General features: G+C 39.9%; 2 protein-coding genes across 2 annotated transcripts; one reads left to right on the forward strand and one right to left on the reverse strand.

Annotated features, from left to right (window-relative positions):
* Nucleotides 1–4,604: 4,604 nt before the first annotated feature.
* LOC310830819 (olfactory receptor 5BS1-like) lies at nucleotides 4,605–5,543 on the forward strand (the record flags this gene model as incomplete). The annotated part of the gene is made up of 1 exon (XM_083710654.1): nucleotides 4,605–5,543. One exon carries the CDS (start codon nucleotides 4,605–4,607, stop codon nucleotides 5,541–5,543), a length of 939 nt encoding a protein of 312 aa, XP_083566780.1.
* A 5,349-nt stretch (nucleotides 5,544–10,892) lies between these two features.
* OR13G1 (olfactory receptor family 13 subfamily G member 1) lies at nucleotides 10,893–12,249 on the reverse strand (the record flags this gene model as incomplete). Its single annotated transcript, XM_083710655.1, has 2 exons — nucleotides 10,893–11,832; nucleotides 12,224–12,249. 2 exons carry the CDS (start codon nucleotides 12,247–12,249, stop codon nucleotides 10,893–10,895), a joined length of 966 nt encoding a protein of 321 aa, XP_083566781.1.
* Between the last annotated feature and the right edge of the window lie 3,202 nt (nucleotides 12,250–15,451).

Below are 15,451 nucleotides of genomic sequence, written 5' to 3' on the forward strand. Positions count from 1 at the left end.
GAATGATATGAATTATATAGGGGAAATGGAGTGAAATTTGAGTTCTGTGTTTATGGTTTGGTTCTACTGCCTTGCATTTAGCTTCTGTTCTGGTGGACATCTTCTGCCTTCATCTAGTCGAGCCCTCTGAATCCAGCCAATGGTCATCCAGCCCAGTGCCTCTTGGAAGCTCAGGTAGAAGGTGAGGAAGCTGAACTTTTTCTCCAGCATCCAAGTCATATGCTTAAACTGCCACTGAACGAAAGCATAGGAATGGGGAACCTGATTGGTCACTTGGGCTTGCAGTGATGTAAACAACTCTTGAAGGGCCAGAAGTTCCCTGTTTATGCATGAGGTTATTAGGAGTGAAGATGTGTTACATGAAAAAGGAGAGTTTATCCATATATTGCTGAGGAAATGTGTTGGAGGCATTCCTAGTTAGGATTGGTGAGATTTGAAGCTAAGAATGGGTGGACTAATATAATCTATATCACTTTCTTGTGTTTCCATTCATAAATCCACACTTCCAGGATTGCTGAATTGATCACACTAATGTATCTGAAGCACCATGACCTTGTCCCTCCCACTCACCTTCCCAGTACACAGCAGAAACTGATATTCATAGGCTCTGAAGATAGCTAATATTAGCCAATATAGCTAATATTTGTTGCTAGCTTCCACAAGTATTTAAAGTGACCTAACTGAGAAGCAATCCCCACATCATATAGCAATGAAACCCCACTAGTTAGTTAAATATGTATTGCTTGAAGACTACAATTTTGTGGTATATTGCCACTCAAATTCATAATGTGAACCCTAGTTCTAGTATTAGCATTATCAGCCACTAAAATTATTATTTTTATAAAACAAAATGCAATTTTGTGCCTGAATGACATATTTGTAACCCAGCTGTCATCAGTCTGTATGGTTATGTGCTTGCTTGTTTGCTTAAATGGTGCTTAATTGGTGAATTGTAACAGCAATGAGTATATGGGGTCTTCTTTGTTACCTTTTAAAGGAGCTATTCCAATCTTGTTTGTTTGTTTTCAAAAGCTATGGTGAATTTTAATGTTTTACATTCTTACTGGACTTAGTTTAACACATCTCTTACAATTAACAGGATGTTCAGGGCTGTTGTTGTTTTTTATAAAAAAATAATCTCTATTGTTTCTTTTTTGTAATTATAGTACTATTACTTTTATGTAATATTTGTTTAATGGCTTTTAAAATTATGTGTGTTTTTGTTATGTTATTGTAAACCTGTTTGAAAGTGGGACATGATAGTGAACAAATAAATGTGACTATTCACCAAAACAGTAGTAAAGTGAGATTTAACTTTTGTCAAGCTGAAATCAATGTTGAACCAAGACATTTTGCTTTCTGATATGGAGTCCAAACGCTCCTCACAAGGATAAACATTTTTAAAACTTTTGCTGCATGATTCAATAAACTCCTGCTTGTAATCTATCTCCCTTTCAGAATTCTCACTGATGCCTGTTGCTTCACCCTCCTGAATGGCAGGGTTACCCTTGGATGAAATGTAAACTCTCATTTACGTTTGCCTTAACTAAATTTCATACAGTTGCACTAGGGGTGCTCACACATTATATTAAACAAGTGTGCAATCAGTGTTCTTGTGTACATGAATAACTGCAGTATCAAAATACAGTGGTACCTCAGTCTACAAACAGTCCTGTTAACGAACTATTCGGGCAACAAACTCTGCAAAAGCAGAGGTAGGTGTTCCGGCTAGTGAACTTTGCCTCGGAAGCCGAACGGAAGTTGAATGGTGGAAGGGCACCCGTGGTGGGAGGCCTCAGCAGGGAAAGCACACCTCAGTTTAAGAATGCTTTGGTTTAAGCATGGACTTCCGGAATGAATAAAGATCATAGACCGAGGTACCACTGTATACAGTATGCCAAAATCTGGTCCTTTATCTCATGAACTGTCATGTCAAATTCGGCAACGATATCTCCAGAGGCATCCAAATTGTTGCAGTTTGGAATGTTTCATTGGCCATCTTGAACGAAATAAACTTAGATGAAGCCTACATCCTTCACTCTGTTACAGATAAACAAAAATATGGCAACAATATATTTAGAGGCATTCAAGTTCCCACAGTTTGGAATCACCAGGCCAAATTGGGTGAAGGCACACCAATTGAGCAATTACATACTCATACATATTCAGAGGCACAAGAACCCTAATTGCCACAATTTGGAACCACCGTTTATCTATATTTGCCACCATGGCAGAAAAGCTTCTCCCACTAAAACAAAACACAACAAAACTCACAGGCATTTGCAGGAATGCACTACTGATGAATTTAATTATCCTCTTGGGATGAGTATTTCTATATAAGTTGCTACATTCCACAGTGAAAAATATATCCTCCAGGGTTTGGTATGGCAAGTATAATAACATCATGGCAAACACTCCACTTGGTCTTAGTGAGCAGGGGAACCATTTTTACTGACACATAAAAGGTACTTTTTCCAATTCATTCCCGCCTTTTCAGTCAGGTAATTATATACAAAAGTTTGATTCTCTGGTCCAAGGCAATGTCCTCCAGAAGCTTCTTGCATGTTTCTTGATTTCTCTTTCCCTCTGTTTTTGCTGATCAGATTGGTTTTTCTTAGGCCTTTTTAAAAGAAAAAATAAGAAATGAAAAGAAGAGATATGTTTACATATGATTTCATTGTGTTTTAATTACAGATAGGTAGCCGTGTTGGTCAGCCATAGTCAAAACAAACAAACAAAAAAATTCGTGCATGCACACGAAAGCTCATACCAAGAACTGACTTAGTTGGTCTTTAAGGTGCTACTGGAAGGAATTGTGTTTTAAGGCAGAAATCCTTCCTTATGTGAGAATGAGCAGGAAGGAAAGAAAAAAAAACAGCATTTGAAATTTCTCACTCACTAGACATAAATTAGAACGTAGGAAGGGAGCAATTACAAGGTACCATATTTTTCTCTCTGTAGGACGCACCAGACGATAAGATGCACCTAGTTTTGGGGGGAGGAAAACAAGAAAAAAAAATCTGAATCCGAAAAGCCAGAACAGCAAGAGGGATCTGCGCAGCGCTCCATCTCGCTGTTCTGGCTTCTGGGATAGCCGCAAAGCTTCTGCAGGGCAGCCGGGTGCCTTCATCCCACTGCCCTGCAGAGGCTTTGTGCAGCTAAGCCAGAAGCTAGAACAGCAAGATGGAGTGCTGCACAGCACTCCCTTTCCCTGTTCTGGCTTCTGGCTTAGCTGTGCAGCCTGCATTCGCTCCATAAGACGCACACACATTTCCCCTTACTTTTTAGGAGGGAAAAAGTGCATCTTATAGAGCAAAAAATACAGTAGTTTTCATCATCAGTGCAACCAAATTACAAACATAAGGCTAAAAAAGTAAGAAGTGGTCCTGCAAATGCACATGTGGGTTAAATATCGGTTCCAGGTTTGAAAAGAATGAAGACCAATGTTCTAATCCACTCTTAACAGTAACATGATATTTATTCCCTTTACATCTCTCTCTCTATTATATTTTAAATTGCAGTATTTGTTAGGAAGAAGAGTAGCCCTACTGTGGTGATGGTCTAAATTTCAGTTGCCATTAATTTCCTTGCATTTCACTTCATTCTGTGTAAGAAAGTAGCATTTGAAGGAGCACTTCTAAAGGCTGACTCACGCACACACTAAATATTTCCATATGATGATTTCTGTATATTTAGAGTGAGCAAACTGCTGCAAATGGGAACCTTCAGAAGCAGAAATGAGATGCAATGTGATTGCCTGCTGATTTTATTATTGGCATTCAACTCTTAAAGGAACAGAAAGTCTTCCAGGGAAAAGGTGGCAACCCTGGACGTTAAATTGTACCAAACTGTCCTTAAGAAAAAAGGCTTGTGAGCCACTGATTTACTAAATCAATTCATTTTTTTATTAATCTTCAGTCCTTATGGAAGACAAACAGAGAAGTCTGTCCCAGCAGACTTTTAGAAACTGGTGAATAAGGTTGAGAAATGTTGAAAGACAGCAACTTCCCAACTGTGTGATCTTGATGATAGCAGCTGCTTTTGTTATTAGACCAGTTAGGATTTAACCAAAGATCCATATTATGGGTTTGAATATGAAATGATGCTCTCAGCATATTGAGGAAATTTTGATACTATTTATTTAAAATATGTTATTTATTATATAAGAAACCTCATTTTAATAAGCTTTCTAACATTGATTACAGGCAAGTAAAAGGCTGAAATGTCATGCATAGCTTGCATGGAATTATGTCCCACTGAGACCAGCTGGACTTCATTTCAAGGAAACATGAACTGGTTTGGGCTACAATGGCTGTTGGTTAATCTTGCTGTCTGGTCTATGAGTGCAATAAAGATTTATTGATTGGTTGGTTGGTTTCAATGATGCAGAAAAATTGAGCATGGACATTGACTTCTTAGTGGAGGTTAAAGCTGCTCAACATAGACTGAATCCAGCTCTTAATTGATATAAGTTTTTAGAATTATGGTTCCCATCTCTTCAATATTTCAGATGCTTTAGTCTACTATTCAGGAACAACAGAACAACTTTGCTGCAATCAGATGTTTGTTTGTTTTTCACAGATTACATTTTTGTTGGAAAGGAAATGGAAAATCAAACTACTGTGACATATTTTCTTCTTGTGGGATTTTCTTACAGTTTTCCAGTCCGTATTTGCCTCTTCCTGGTGTTTTTACTCATGTATGCAATAACTTTGGTAGGGAACACGATCATCATGATGGTAATAAAGAAAGACAGTAATCTACAGAGCCCTATGTACCTCTTCCTAAGTCAACTGTCTTTTCTGGATATTTGCTACTCTTCAGTCACGGTGCCTAAGGTTCTCCTGAATTTCTTCCATAGCCAAAGAATTTCTTACAGTGCCTGCATCATGCAAATGTTTTTCATCATCCAGACAGGATGCACTGAAATCTTCCTTCTTACAGCAATGGCTTATGACCGATATGCTGCCATATGCAAGCCACTTCATTATGTTGAAACTATGAACATACCGTTCTGTAAGCTGCTGGTGGGAGGTGCATGGGCAATTGGTTTTGTACATGCACTGATTAATACATTTCCTGTTCTGAAGCTGGTGTTCTGTGGTCCAAACACTATCAGGCATTTCAGCTGTGAACTCCCATCTCTCTTGGCCTTATCATGCACAGAAACCTTTGTGAATGCGATAACATTCTTAATTACAAGTAGTGCAGTAGTGCTTTCATCAATCTGTGTCATGCTGGTGTCATATACCTACATAGTCTCTATGGTTCTGAAGCTTAATTCAGCAGAAGCTAAAAGAAAAACATTCTCCACCTGCAGTTCCCATCTCATTGTTGTCATTTTATTTTATGGCACTGCCTGCTTTAGGTATTTAAGGCCGAATTCAGCCTCGTCTGTACTACTAGATGAACTCTTTTCCACCCAATATAGCATTTCAACCCCCATGCTGAACCCCATCATTTACAGTCTGAAAACCAAAGAAGTGAAAGACGCCATCAAGAAACTGATGGGGTACAAAAAAGTGATACCTCCTGCTGTATAATTATAATTATTATTATTATTATTATTATTATTATTATTATTAAAGAGTCGCATATAGCAGACAATTCAAAAAATTGTCATGTGGGTATAGAATTAGTTGTATTTATAGGAATTACTTTTCTGTGGTCATTTAAACTATAATAAAGCCATGCTGATTAATTCTGAATCAATTTTCATCTCTCTAATTTGCAATAAGATTTCTGTCTGTCTGTTTTTCATAAAAGAGAATAAACACCCAATAATATGTGTATAAAATCTGAACATTTCCCGATCAATCATAATATTTGAAGGACCACCTGTTTCCTTTTTTTAAAAATAACTTTTTATTGAAGTTTCCACAAATTTTAAACACAACAAGAAAACACAATGACAGACGAAAAAGAAAAAAGACAATATAAAAGATACAAACAAAAAACATATGATATTTAAAAAACCTTAGCTCCTTTCACCTTATTTCTCAGACCTCCTCCCCCCTCCCCTTCTTGCATTCCAATTTATAATATCTGCTCAACAAGTTCTTACCATATTTCTTAACCTTAACTTAAAATTTCATTTATTTAAAATTATATATTTTCCTTTTCTTCTTTCTTCCATTTCTCAATTAATTTTAAGAACCTTATTTCTAACTACTTTAACAAACCCCATTTTAACTTAATCTTAAACCTTTTTCCTAAAATCGACCCAAATTTCCCTTCCACAATATCCCCACATTCCCTAAAAACACAAAAATTATAAAAAGAAAAAAGAACTTAACAAAACTATATTTTAATACCCTTTGGATTCCCAGGTCCCACCTTCCTTTTCCCGGTATGATCCCCAAACCAATGTCCATCAGTCCATCATTTCTCATCCTGGATCCCAAACTTCCGAGGCTCTTAAAGCTCTTTCCATTTCGCTCTGCCGGATTTTTTGACCATTCTTTATATTCTTTTTTTAAAAAAATAAATATATATTTTTATTGCTTTTTAACAAACCATTCTTTATATTCAGCTCCAAATCTCGAGGAAGATCTGTCCCAATAATATCCATTTTTCTTCCAAACAGGCCTCTAAGTTTAAAAGTGGAGCTCAACTTTTGTTCCTTAACCTTTTTAAATCTATATGTCCCAAAAGCTCTAACTTCCATCTTGATCTCGCTTGAACATGCAGGCCTCTGGTCTGCCTTAATCTTCCACAGCATTATGGCTTCACCTTCATTTTCCACCAAATCTTCATGTATCTCTTTTTCCACTGTTTCCACTTTCTCCAGATTATCAAAATTCTTTTGCCCAGCTGCAGCCACTTCTGTTCCAGCTTCAGGGACTTTTGATTCCATGACAAAGACTTGTGTCAAATCTCTTACTGTTCCAGCAAATTTATTTACTGCTTCTTTTAATGTTGTCGCCCTAGTAGTCAAAATATTACCTTGATCCTGGATCTCTCCCTGTACTTCCTGGAGCTCTCCCAGGAGATAAAATGTCCTGTTCAGCTCAGTCAGTATTTTTCCACTTACAGCCATTTCTTACAGTGTTCCACTGCTCCCCTCTAGGGGGATTTTATTAACTTAGTATCTTTCTAGTTCCAATCCAAAAGTCCAATGTAGCTTATTTTCCTTTATTTCCCACAATTTGTATCAAAATTTACAAAAAGTCTAACCGGCAGTATCACCAGAAACCACGTTTCCTCTTATTCCTCAGCTTTGACAGCTAATTTGACAGCTGTCAAAGTCTGTATCTTTTAAGCAGGCTTTCTCACAGGTCACTCCCGGGTCCCGGGGGGTTACACTTTAACTTTCAAAACCAACTCTTGTCCTCCAGCAAATTTAGTTACAATGTCCAATCGTGAAATTAATAAGTTTCCTCCACAAGGGACAAAGATGTTTCTCTGAACTTTAGTTCTCAAGTCCTTGCTTTAGATTGTTTGCAAGGTGGGGGGGACTTCCTTTTTACCCCTCCCCCGGTCGTACCGAATTTCAAGACAAAGATTCCTTTTAGAGTCCAATTTCTTAATTACTCACAGGTTGTTGCTTTTAATCCAAATGTTCAAGGGAAAAAGTCAGCGCTCTCCGTCCATGGCATGCGGCTTCGCTCAGCAGGATAAGCAGAGTACTCTCAGCACTGCGCCTCTCCCCGTCCCCCGTTCCGTAGCCTTTAAAAAGGCTCCTTCACAGGTCAGGGGGGGCATTAATGGTGCCCACCGAGTCACCACGTCCCCAGGCATCCGCGCCTGTGGTTTTTAAGGGTCCCCGCGTCGCCGGCGTGGCAGGACCCGAACCCTGTTGAGCCGATTCCCTCCGAAGCTCGGAGGGAATCCGCCATTAGGCGATGGCACTAACGTGGAAGTGAAGGACCACCTGTTTCCATATTAATGTGCCCATATATTAAGAACTTCATGTTGCAATCATGAACACATTTACTAGTGAATAAGGCCCATTGAACTCAATTGAATTTACTTTTGAGTAGGCCCATTTGTGCAGGATTGTGTTGTCAATGGAGGTCTTCTATGGGTGACTATGCCACTATGAAGTGAGATGTTTTGTTTCCAGAAAGAGATCCTTCACAGTGGTGATGTCTCAGTTGTTGAAAGTTCTCCCCAAGGAATTTTCATTATTACTCTATTGACTGTCCTTTCAACACCAAAGTCCTTCTTAGTTTCCAAGAATCTTTTTGATTGTAATAGTAGTCCTTCTGGATGTTTTATGCTGCCTTTATGATAATGTTGTATTACAATTGACCTTGTAATTATTGTATTCTATACATAAACCACTATGTTTATATAACCTTATAATAATAAAAAATAGGATAATAAATAATAATAAATACCTTAAAATGGACCATGAATTCTTTAGCTTTATCCTATTTATGGTTGCAATAATTATTTTTCAACTTTGCTAACAATAATGCAGATTACATTAGTGAAATGAATGGGACTTCCAGTCTGGAGCTGCCATGGCAAACAGCAATTCCCATGATAGCGGATGCTGGGTGTGCAGATAATTAAGGTTAACTTGAGAGTAATTATCCTTGCAAGCCCCCCCCCCAGCTCAAGGGGGGGGGTGAGCTCTCACTTGCAGATCATCCGATACCTGCTTCTTGTTTCTATGATGTGGGACAGGGGATGCACGTATCAGTAACTTTCCAACACAGTCACCATGAGCAATTGTTCCTCTGTTTTTTAAGATAGATATGAATTTAGACTTAAAAAACAGACACGTTCTGGAAGAAGGAGACAAGATAACCTGCTAAATGAATCAGGCACTGATTGCCAAGGTCTTCATCTGGAGAGGACTATCGTCATAACCGGATTGGAAGGCAGGTGGAGGGAAGCCTTAGTTTTTTCTTTATACATGCACTACATAGTTTTATGATTTGGCAACCCTTCACTGAAGAAAGAAAAATAATTTCTAATGAAATATAATTATCAATGGATTGTAATTAGTAATGGAATGCAAGAGGGAATCAACAAAAACTTTATAATTTTTACGGACTAAGTCAGCCCAGAGCAAGGCTAGAGGCCAAAGAAACATGGTGGAGAGGATTGCGCAGTAAGAATTAAGTTCTTGGAGTGGCATGGGTGGGAATGCCAGAAATAATGGATTGCAACAGGAAAGGAAAGACAAACACTAAAATATATTACACAGAGAAAGTTAGAAGATATAACCCCATCTGGCAAATTAACAGAGATGGAACAGTTAAAAATACGAATGAAAGTCATTACGTCAGTGGCTGCAAAGATAAAGGAATAATATTGGAATGGTATTATTCGGATTAAATAAGAATGGAAGCAGGAGAAGGAGCAACAACAGTATCTCCACAAGACCAGAACATAGGAGGTCACCCAAAAATGTTTAATTTGGAATGGAATAATTGGTTTTTTAAAATTATTTTATGATTTGGTATTGTATCAATGTGGCTTATATTGGATTATTAATGAAAAATTAATATAAATTATTATAATAAAAAATTTATCATTAGTGAAATGAATGGGTTAGGAAAGGAAGGGAAACTCCATGGTGTCCCATAACTTTGGCATATGAGACCCTATTCTTGCTCCTGTTAGAAACATGGCAGGCAAGGACATTTAAGGAATAGCTCCAATATTATTAAGCCTTCCCTACAGAGCCCTCTCAGCCCCCCTTGTCTCTTTCCAGACCAGTGGTTGTCGTGGCTAGATGCAAAGGTTGGTGTGGCTTGTTTCTATATATACTCACACACCCCTCTGCATCATTATCATCCATCCAAGCAAGAGGCGTTATCAGAGTTCAAGAACACAAAGTTGGTCTGCCAACAGGCCTGGTGCCTGAAATCAGCTCCCCGCAGAGCATGCCCTTGGAGATCCTGTCATCTTCTATTCTGTGGACATGGCCAAGATAGCATAGATGTCAGTCGCTGAGATAGGAGTGTTAACTTACTTGGAATGTGGGCATGGAAAAGCATCTTTATCTGATACTCTTTGGGAAGACGAGCCATTTCCATTGGGTTAGGTAACAGGAGTGAACATTTTTGTAACATGCAAAAAGAAAGGCTCACAGTTTCATCAAGTTTTTCTTGAAAGATGGCCAAATGATAGGCCAAATTCCAAAGAGCCCAAGATGAGAATAAGATCATTCTGGCTGGAATGGTCCTCTTATCATGTCTGATGGAGGACACAATGTCTGTGAATGTGTGTAGATGCTAGCCTGTTGTATGAAGGCAATATATACATTCATTTCTTCACCCACTTTTGCCTTTGGCTCTTCCAACCATTCATTAACAAAGCTTGTTTTGTTATAGAGGTGCAAATGAAATTATAGATTTTAAATTGTTTATTATCAGTGTAGTAGAAACCCAAGGTCCACTGGGATGAAAGAGTTTGGATTTGGCTGATCTTGGGCTTTCCTGGCAGAGCCGTGGTTATGGAAACAAAAGTCCCTCACCAGTCTCAGCCAGGGTTCAGTCATCAGAACTTCCACCAGAAGGGGTATCCTGGGGATGTGGCAGGAGTGGGATGGAATAAGGGTAGACTTATACCTATTTCAAACTGCTTTCAGTTTGGTGCATGACCCAGCAGCTGGGCAGAACATAGCTGGCAAAATTCCTCCTGAACAACATTTGGAATAGTGATAATCTACATCAGCCTAAGTGTGATAACTTACACCAGTTTTCTATAGTTAGGATTGCTCTGTACTGTATATATTCTACTATTTCCCATCACCTGCAATATACTGTTTTTGAGTGGAGACATTTCACCCATTTACCTACAAATAATCAAATGTACATTTCTTCCCATCTACACACATACCCAAAATAAACCACCCCAAAGTCAAGAACCAGAGCTCTAAATATAATACTGCAATTCTGCTGGAGAAAAAGAGTAAAATGTTCTTGCTTAACTCATGAGTTGAGGAATACTTTTCTGAGAGCTGCTTTGACATCCTTATTTCTTAAAGTGTAGACTATAGGATTCAGAGTTGGTGTAACCAGTGTGTATAGGGCAGCAACCACCTTGTCTCGCTCAAAAGAGTAGCTGGAGGCTGGTCGTATGTACGTATAGATGACAGTCGAGTAATATAAGGACACAACAATGAGATGTGATGAACAAGTGGAGAAAGCCTTCTTCTTCCCTTCAGAGGTCCTGATATTTAAGATTGCCTTAACAATGAAGCAGTAAGATAAGCATGTTATTAAGAAGTCCCCCATAGCAAGAAATATGTCTGCTGTGAATACCCAGACTTCATTGATTCTTACTGGGCTGCAGGAGAGAGCCAGAAGTGGAGGAATCTCACAGAAGAAGTGATTGATACCATTGGGGCCACAGAAAGTGAGCCGCATAATCAGTCCAGTGTGAACCCATGAGTTTGTAATGGCGATAAGGATCACCACTGTGGAGAGTGCTACACATACTGTCTTGTTCATCATGATGCTATAACGCAAGGGGTGGCATATAGCTACATAGCGATCATAAGCCATGACAGTGAAGAGCACCATCTCAGCTCCCAAACACCATGTGAAGGAATAGAGCTGGGCTATGCAGCCAGAATAGGAGATTCTCTTGCTAAAAGTTGCTATGTTTGTCAGCATCTTGGGAATGATGGTGGAAGTGCAGACTATATCCACCACAGCCAAATGGAACAGGAAGAAATACATGGGTGTGTGAAGTTTGGGATAAGAAAAGATGGCAGCAATTATTGCTGCATTTCCTATCAGGGCAACTATATAAATGGAAAGGAAGAGAATGAAGAGGAAGATCTGCAGCTTTGGATGCTCAGAGAGGCCCATCATCATGAATGTGGTCACACAGCTCCTGTTCCTTACTGCAACTTGGCCACATGATCTGTTAATGCAAAAGAATGTCCATGATAATATGAATCAACAACTATGAAAAACAAGTGTAGTTAAAGTAATGTTTTATATCAATAGACAGTTGCTTTCCTCCCCCTTTTCTAACAACATTCATTTCACTTCCTTTAAAGCTAACTGTTATATTGGAACACTCATATTAAAATTTAAGCATTTTGGCACTGCTGTTTTTTAAGCTCACATTTATTATTAAGAATTCTAGCAGCATGGAATGGCTAGAAAGCACAACAGCTATCATAAACATTATTTTGATATATCACCAAATAGTAAAATTTCTATAACTCACAATATATTTTAGTGATGTCCTGCAAGGACTAAGACAAACGATTGCTTCTTATGAAAAGACCAAAAGATAGTATATTTACATGTCATCAAAGTACTGCTTTTCCATGCTTCTGTTCTCTTACTACTTAGGTTAGTTCTGTTACCATAGAACACAGATAATGCTACAATGCGCTCAGTGGGCAAGAACATGCCAATATGAATGTGTGGAATGATATATAGGTGACTACAGAGAGAACAATTCCCAAAGCAACTCCATATTGGACCCTAAAGGAACAATTAAAATTTTAGTTTGTTTATGAAATGACATCACACAAATCCCCCCTTTCTCTTCGATTTATCATTAAAGTTCCTTGTTAAATTATATTTTATTGCAATAAGGATAACAACCCCTCTGACGATTCATCAGAACATTGCATCATTTCATCCCTGGTGTTCCCCAATCAGAGCAAATGAAATGAATGCAGCTCCTGGGACTGACCTACTCCCAATACTTTGCTCACATTCTCCCCCCAGCCCACCCCATATCACCATAACAAGTCTCTGATTGTCTGACCTGTTCTACATGGCCAATGTAACATTAGAAAAGTTTTTGTGGCACATTTTATTTTCTTATCATAATGTACTACAAATTTTGAAAAATGGTTTTCTTTTTCTCAATAGCTTAGATAATATCTTTCAATATATTATCATCAAACTCAGCATGAGAGTTCCTGAGGTGGGGCCTGTGGCCTTCATCAATATTTGGATGCCTGGTGCCATTTAGAATCAAGATGGTGGAGCAAAGGTGCCAATTTCCAAGGAGGAATGGGGGGCTGATGTCACAGAGTGTGTGATGTCAGGATGTTGGGAGTAGCCAGGACGGAGCCAAACACAGTGGCAGTGTATTGACAGTGTAGCCTCAATGACCATGATGACTCCTGCTGCTGCTGCTGCTGCTGCTGCCACCAACACCACCCGGGGGCTGCTTTCCTGTTTCTTCCTCTCTAGGAGCAGGAGGAGGAGAAGGAACCAGTTGTGCCACATTGGCTCTGTGCTTTTCCTCCTCTGCCCCCTTTAAAAATAGGGGGGGTGCCAAAAGGGCTTGGTCCTTAGGAGATGGTGCTCCTGTGGTAGAAAGCATGAGTTGGGTATGACTTCACATGATTTGGGGCATGCAACGTCAAAAAAAAGTCAATTTTGATGCCACTGAAGATATTGTTCCCCATTTGGTAGAACGTCACCAAATTTGATATATACATGTCAGGGGTGCCAACTTCAATAAAATGGGGGCGGGGGGGCAGGTAAGCCCTATCTTGCATAACTGATGACAAGACACAGCACACACAAACACCATTTGGATGGCAATGCCCATCAAGTTTGGGGGGACCTAGCCAGACCCTTCAAATGTTTTATTGGGGGGTTGAAGGGAGCTTGACTCCTAGGAGTTGGTTCATATGATACACATACAGCCCCCAAACTCACAAATTTCTTTTAATTTCCAGCACCAGGAACTTCCCCCAGTAGTGAATAAGCCAGATAGCCTGTTTTCTATAAAAATAATACCACCAAAGTAGTTGCAGGTCCAGGCATCATGCTCCACAACCCCCAACCCCCAGATAAATAAAAGACAACTAAGTCTGGTTTGGATTGAAACAGGCCACAACTTTATTGAATACTTCCGGCCCACCCACTGGAAATGATGCGTAGGTCAACCCAGGCATGGATTCCTAAGACTTAAGGTAAAGGTAAAGGTACCCCTGCCCGTACGGGCCAGTCTTGACAGACTCGGGGGTTGTGCGCCCATCTCACTTAAGAGGCCAGGGGCCAGCGCTGTCCGGAGACACTTCCGGGTCACGTGGCCAGCGTGACATCGCTGCTCTGGCGAGCCAGAGCCGCACACGGAAACGCCGTTTACCTTCACGCTGTTAAGCGGTCCCTATTTATCTACTTGCACCCGGGGGTGCTTTCGAACTGCTAGGTTGGCAGGCGCTGGGACCGAGCAACGGGAGCGCACCCCGCCGCAGGGATTCGAACCGCCGACCTTTCGATCGGCAAGTCCTAGGCGCTGAGGCTTTAACCCACAGCGCCACCTGCGTCCCTTCCTAAGACTTACCGTATATGAAATAGGTGGACCCCCACAGGGACTGCTGTCTGTGGGAGTACCATCAGCCTTGGCCCCACCTGGGCACACAGACATGACCACTCCCCTCAGATCTCTTTATCAGGATACCCCAGCATTTGAAAGGGCAGGTGGAGACTACAGCCTCCCCTCCATCCAAGACAAATAATTGTCCCAATGCCCCAACCGCCAATCGAGCAAAACAGTCACATCTGCCTTCAAACCCTGATACTTCCTTCAGTGTCTGCCAACCAAATATCATTTCCTGTGGAGAATATGTGCATCCCATCAGGCCTAAACAGAGTCTCTTCTGAAAATGTAATACTGGGGTGCTGGATCACCCAGCCACTTGGTTGCAATATGCGGCACCTAACTGCGCAGCTAGTCCTTTTCCAAGCACAATTGATTCCCACTGGGTCTGGATTGCACCACTGTCATCTCTCAAGCATATTGGACCAGCCAAGGCATAAGCCACACAGCCTGTTTTCTATAAAAATAGAACCACCAAAGTCATCGTAGTAAAAACAAGAATAAGAGCAACAATGGTATAATTTCCTTTCTCCCTTCCTCCATTCACTCATCAAAATGGGGCCTAGATGAACCTGCCTTTGCCTAGGTATTTTAAAAATAAACCTGTAATAAGTCAATTTGTAAATTAATGCTATGACCGTTGATAAGATCTTTGAAGGACAATATAAATTTCTAGATTTCTCTCTCTGCAGATGGAAAGAAAACTAATCACATCTGTTGCTTCTCTACGTCAGAACTTTGGTGTCAGAGAGTGTAAAAAAGAGGTGTGCTGGGAGAGGCTGTCTATACACAGAGTCCAAAAGTTTCCCACTCTCCTAATCTGTCATTAAAACTAAAACTATTAAAAAATAAGCTGGTGTAGCTTATTTCCATCCCAGAGATATATAACTCTCCAAAACAAGGACTAAGTGAGCCTGGGCTTTAGATGTGATGGTTTGACTAAATTTCATTTCCCCTTCCTCAGAGTATTATTATTGCTCTGTTAGTTACACCATGTTCCTTTTCCCTCTCCCCCCCCCCATAGTACCTTGGAATGCACTGGGGTTTAAATGTGTTAATGAACAGCTATCAATTCAAATGGGGGTTAGATATGGGACAAGAGATCCCACTAGATACTTTGTGGGTTTGAAAGCATATCTTGAAGCAAAACATCTACAAAGTAATATTTAGATGACACTTA

Source organism: Podarcis gaigeae (assembly GCF_964106915.1).
Source record: "Podarcis gaigeae genome assembly, chromosome: 13".
Classification (NCBI taxonomy): Eukaryota; Metazoa; Chordata; class Lepidosauria; order Squamata; family Lacertidae; genus Podarcis; species Podarcis gaigeae.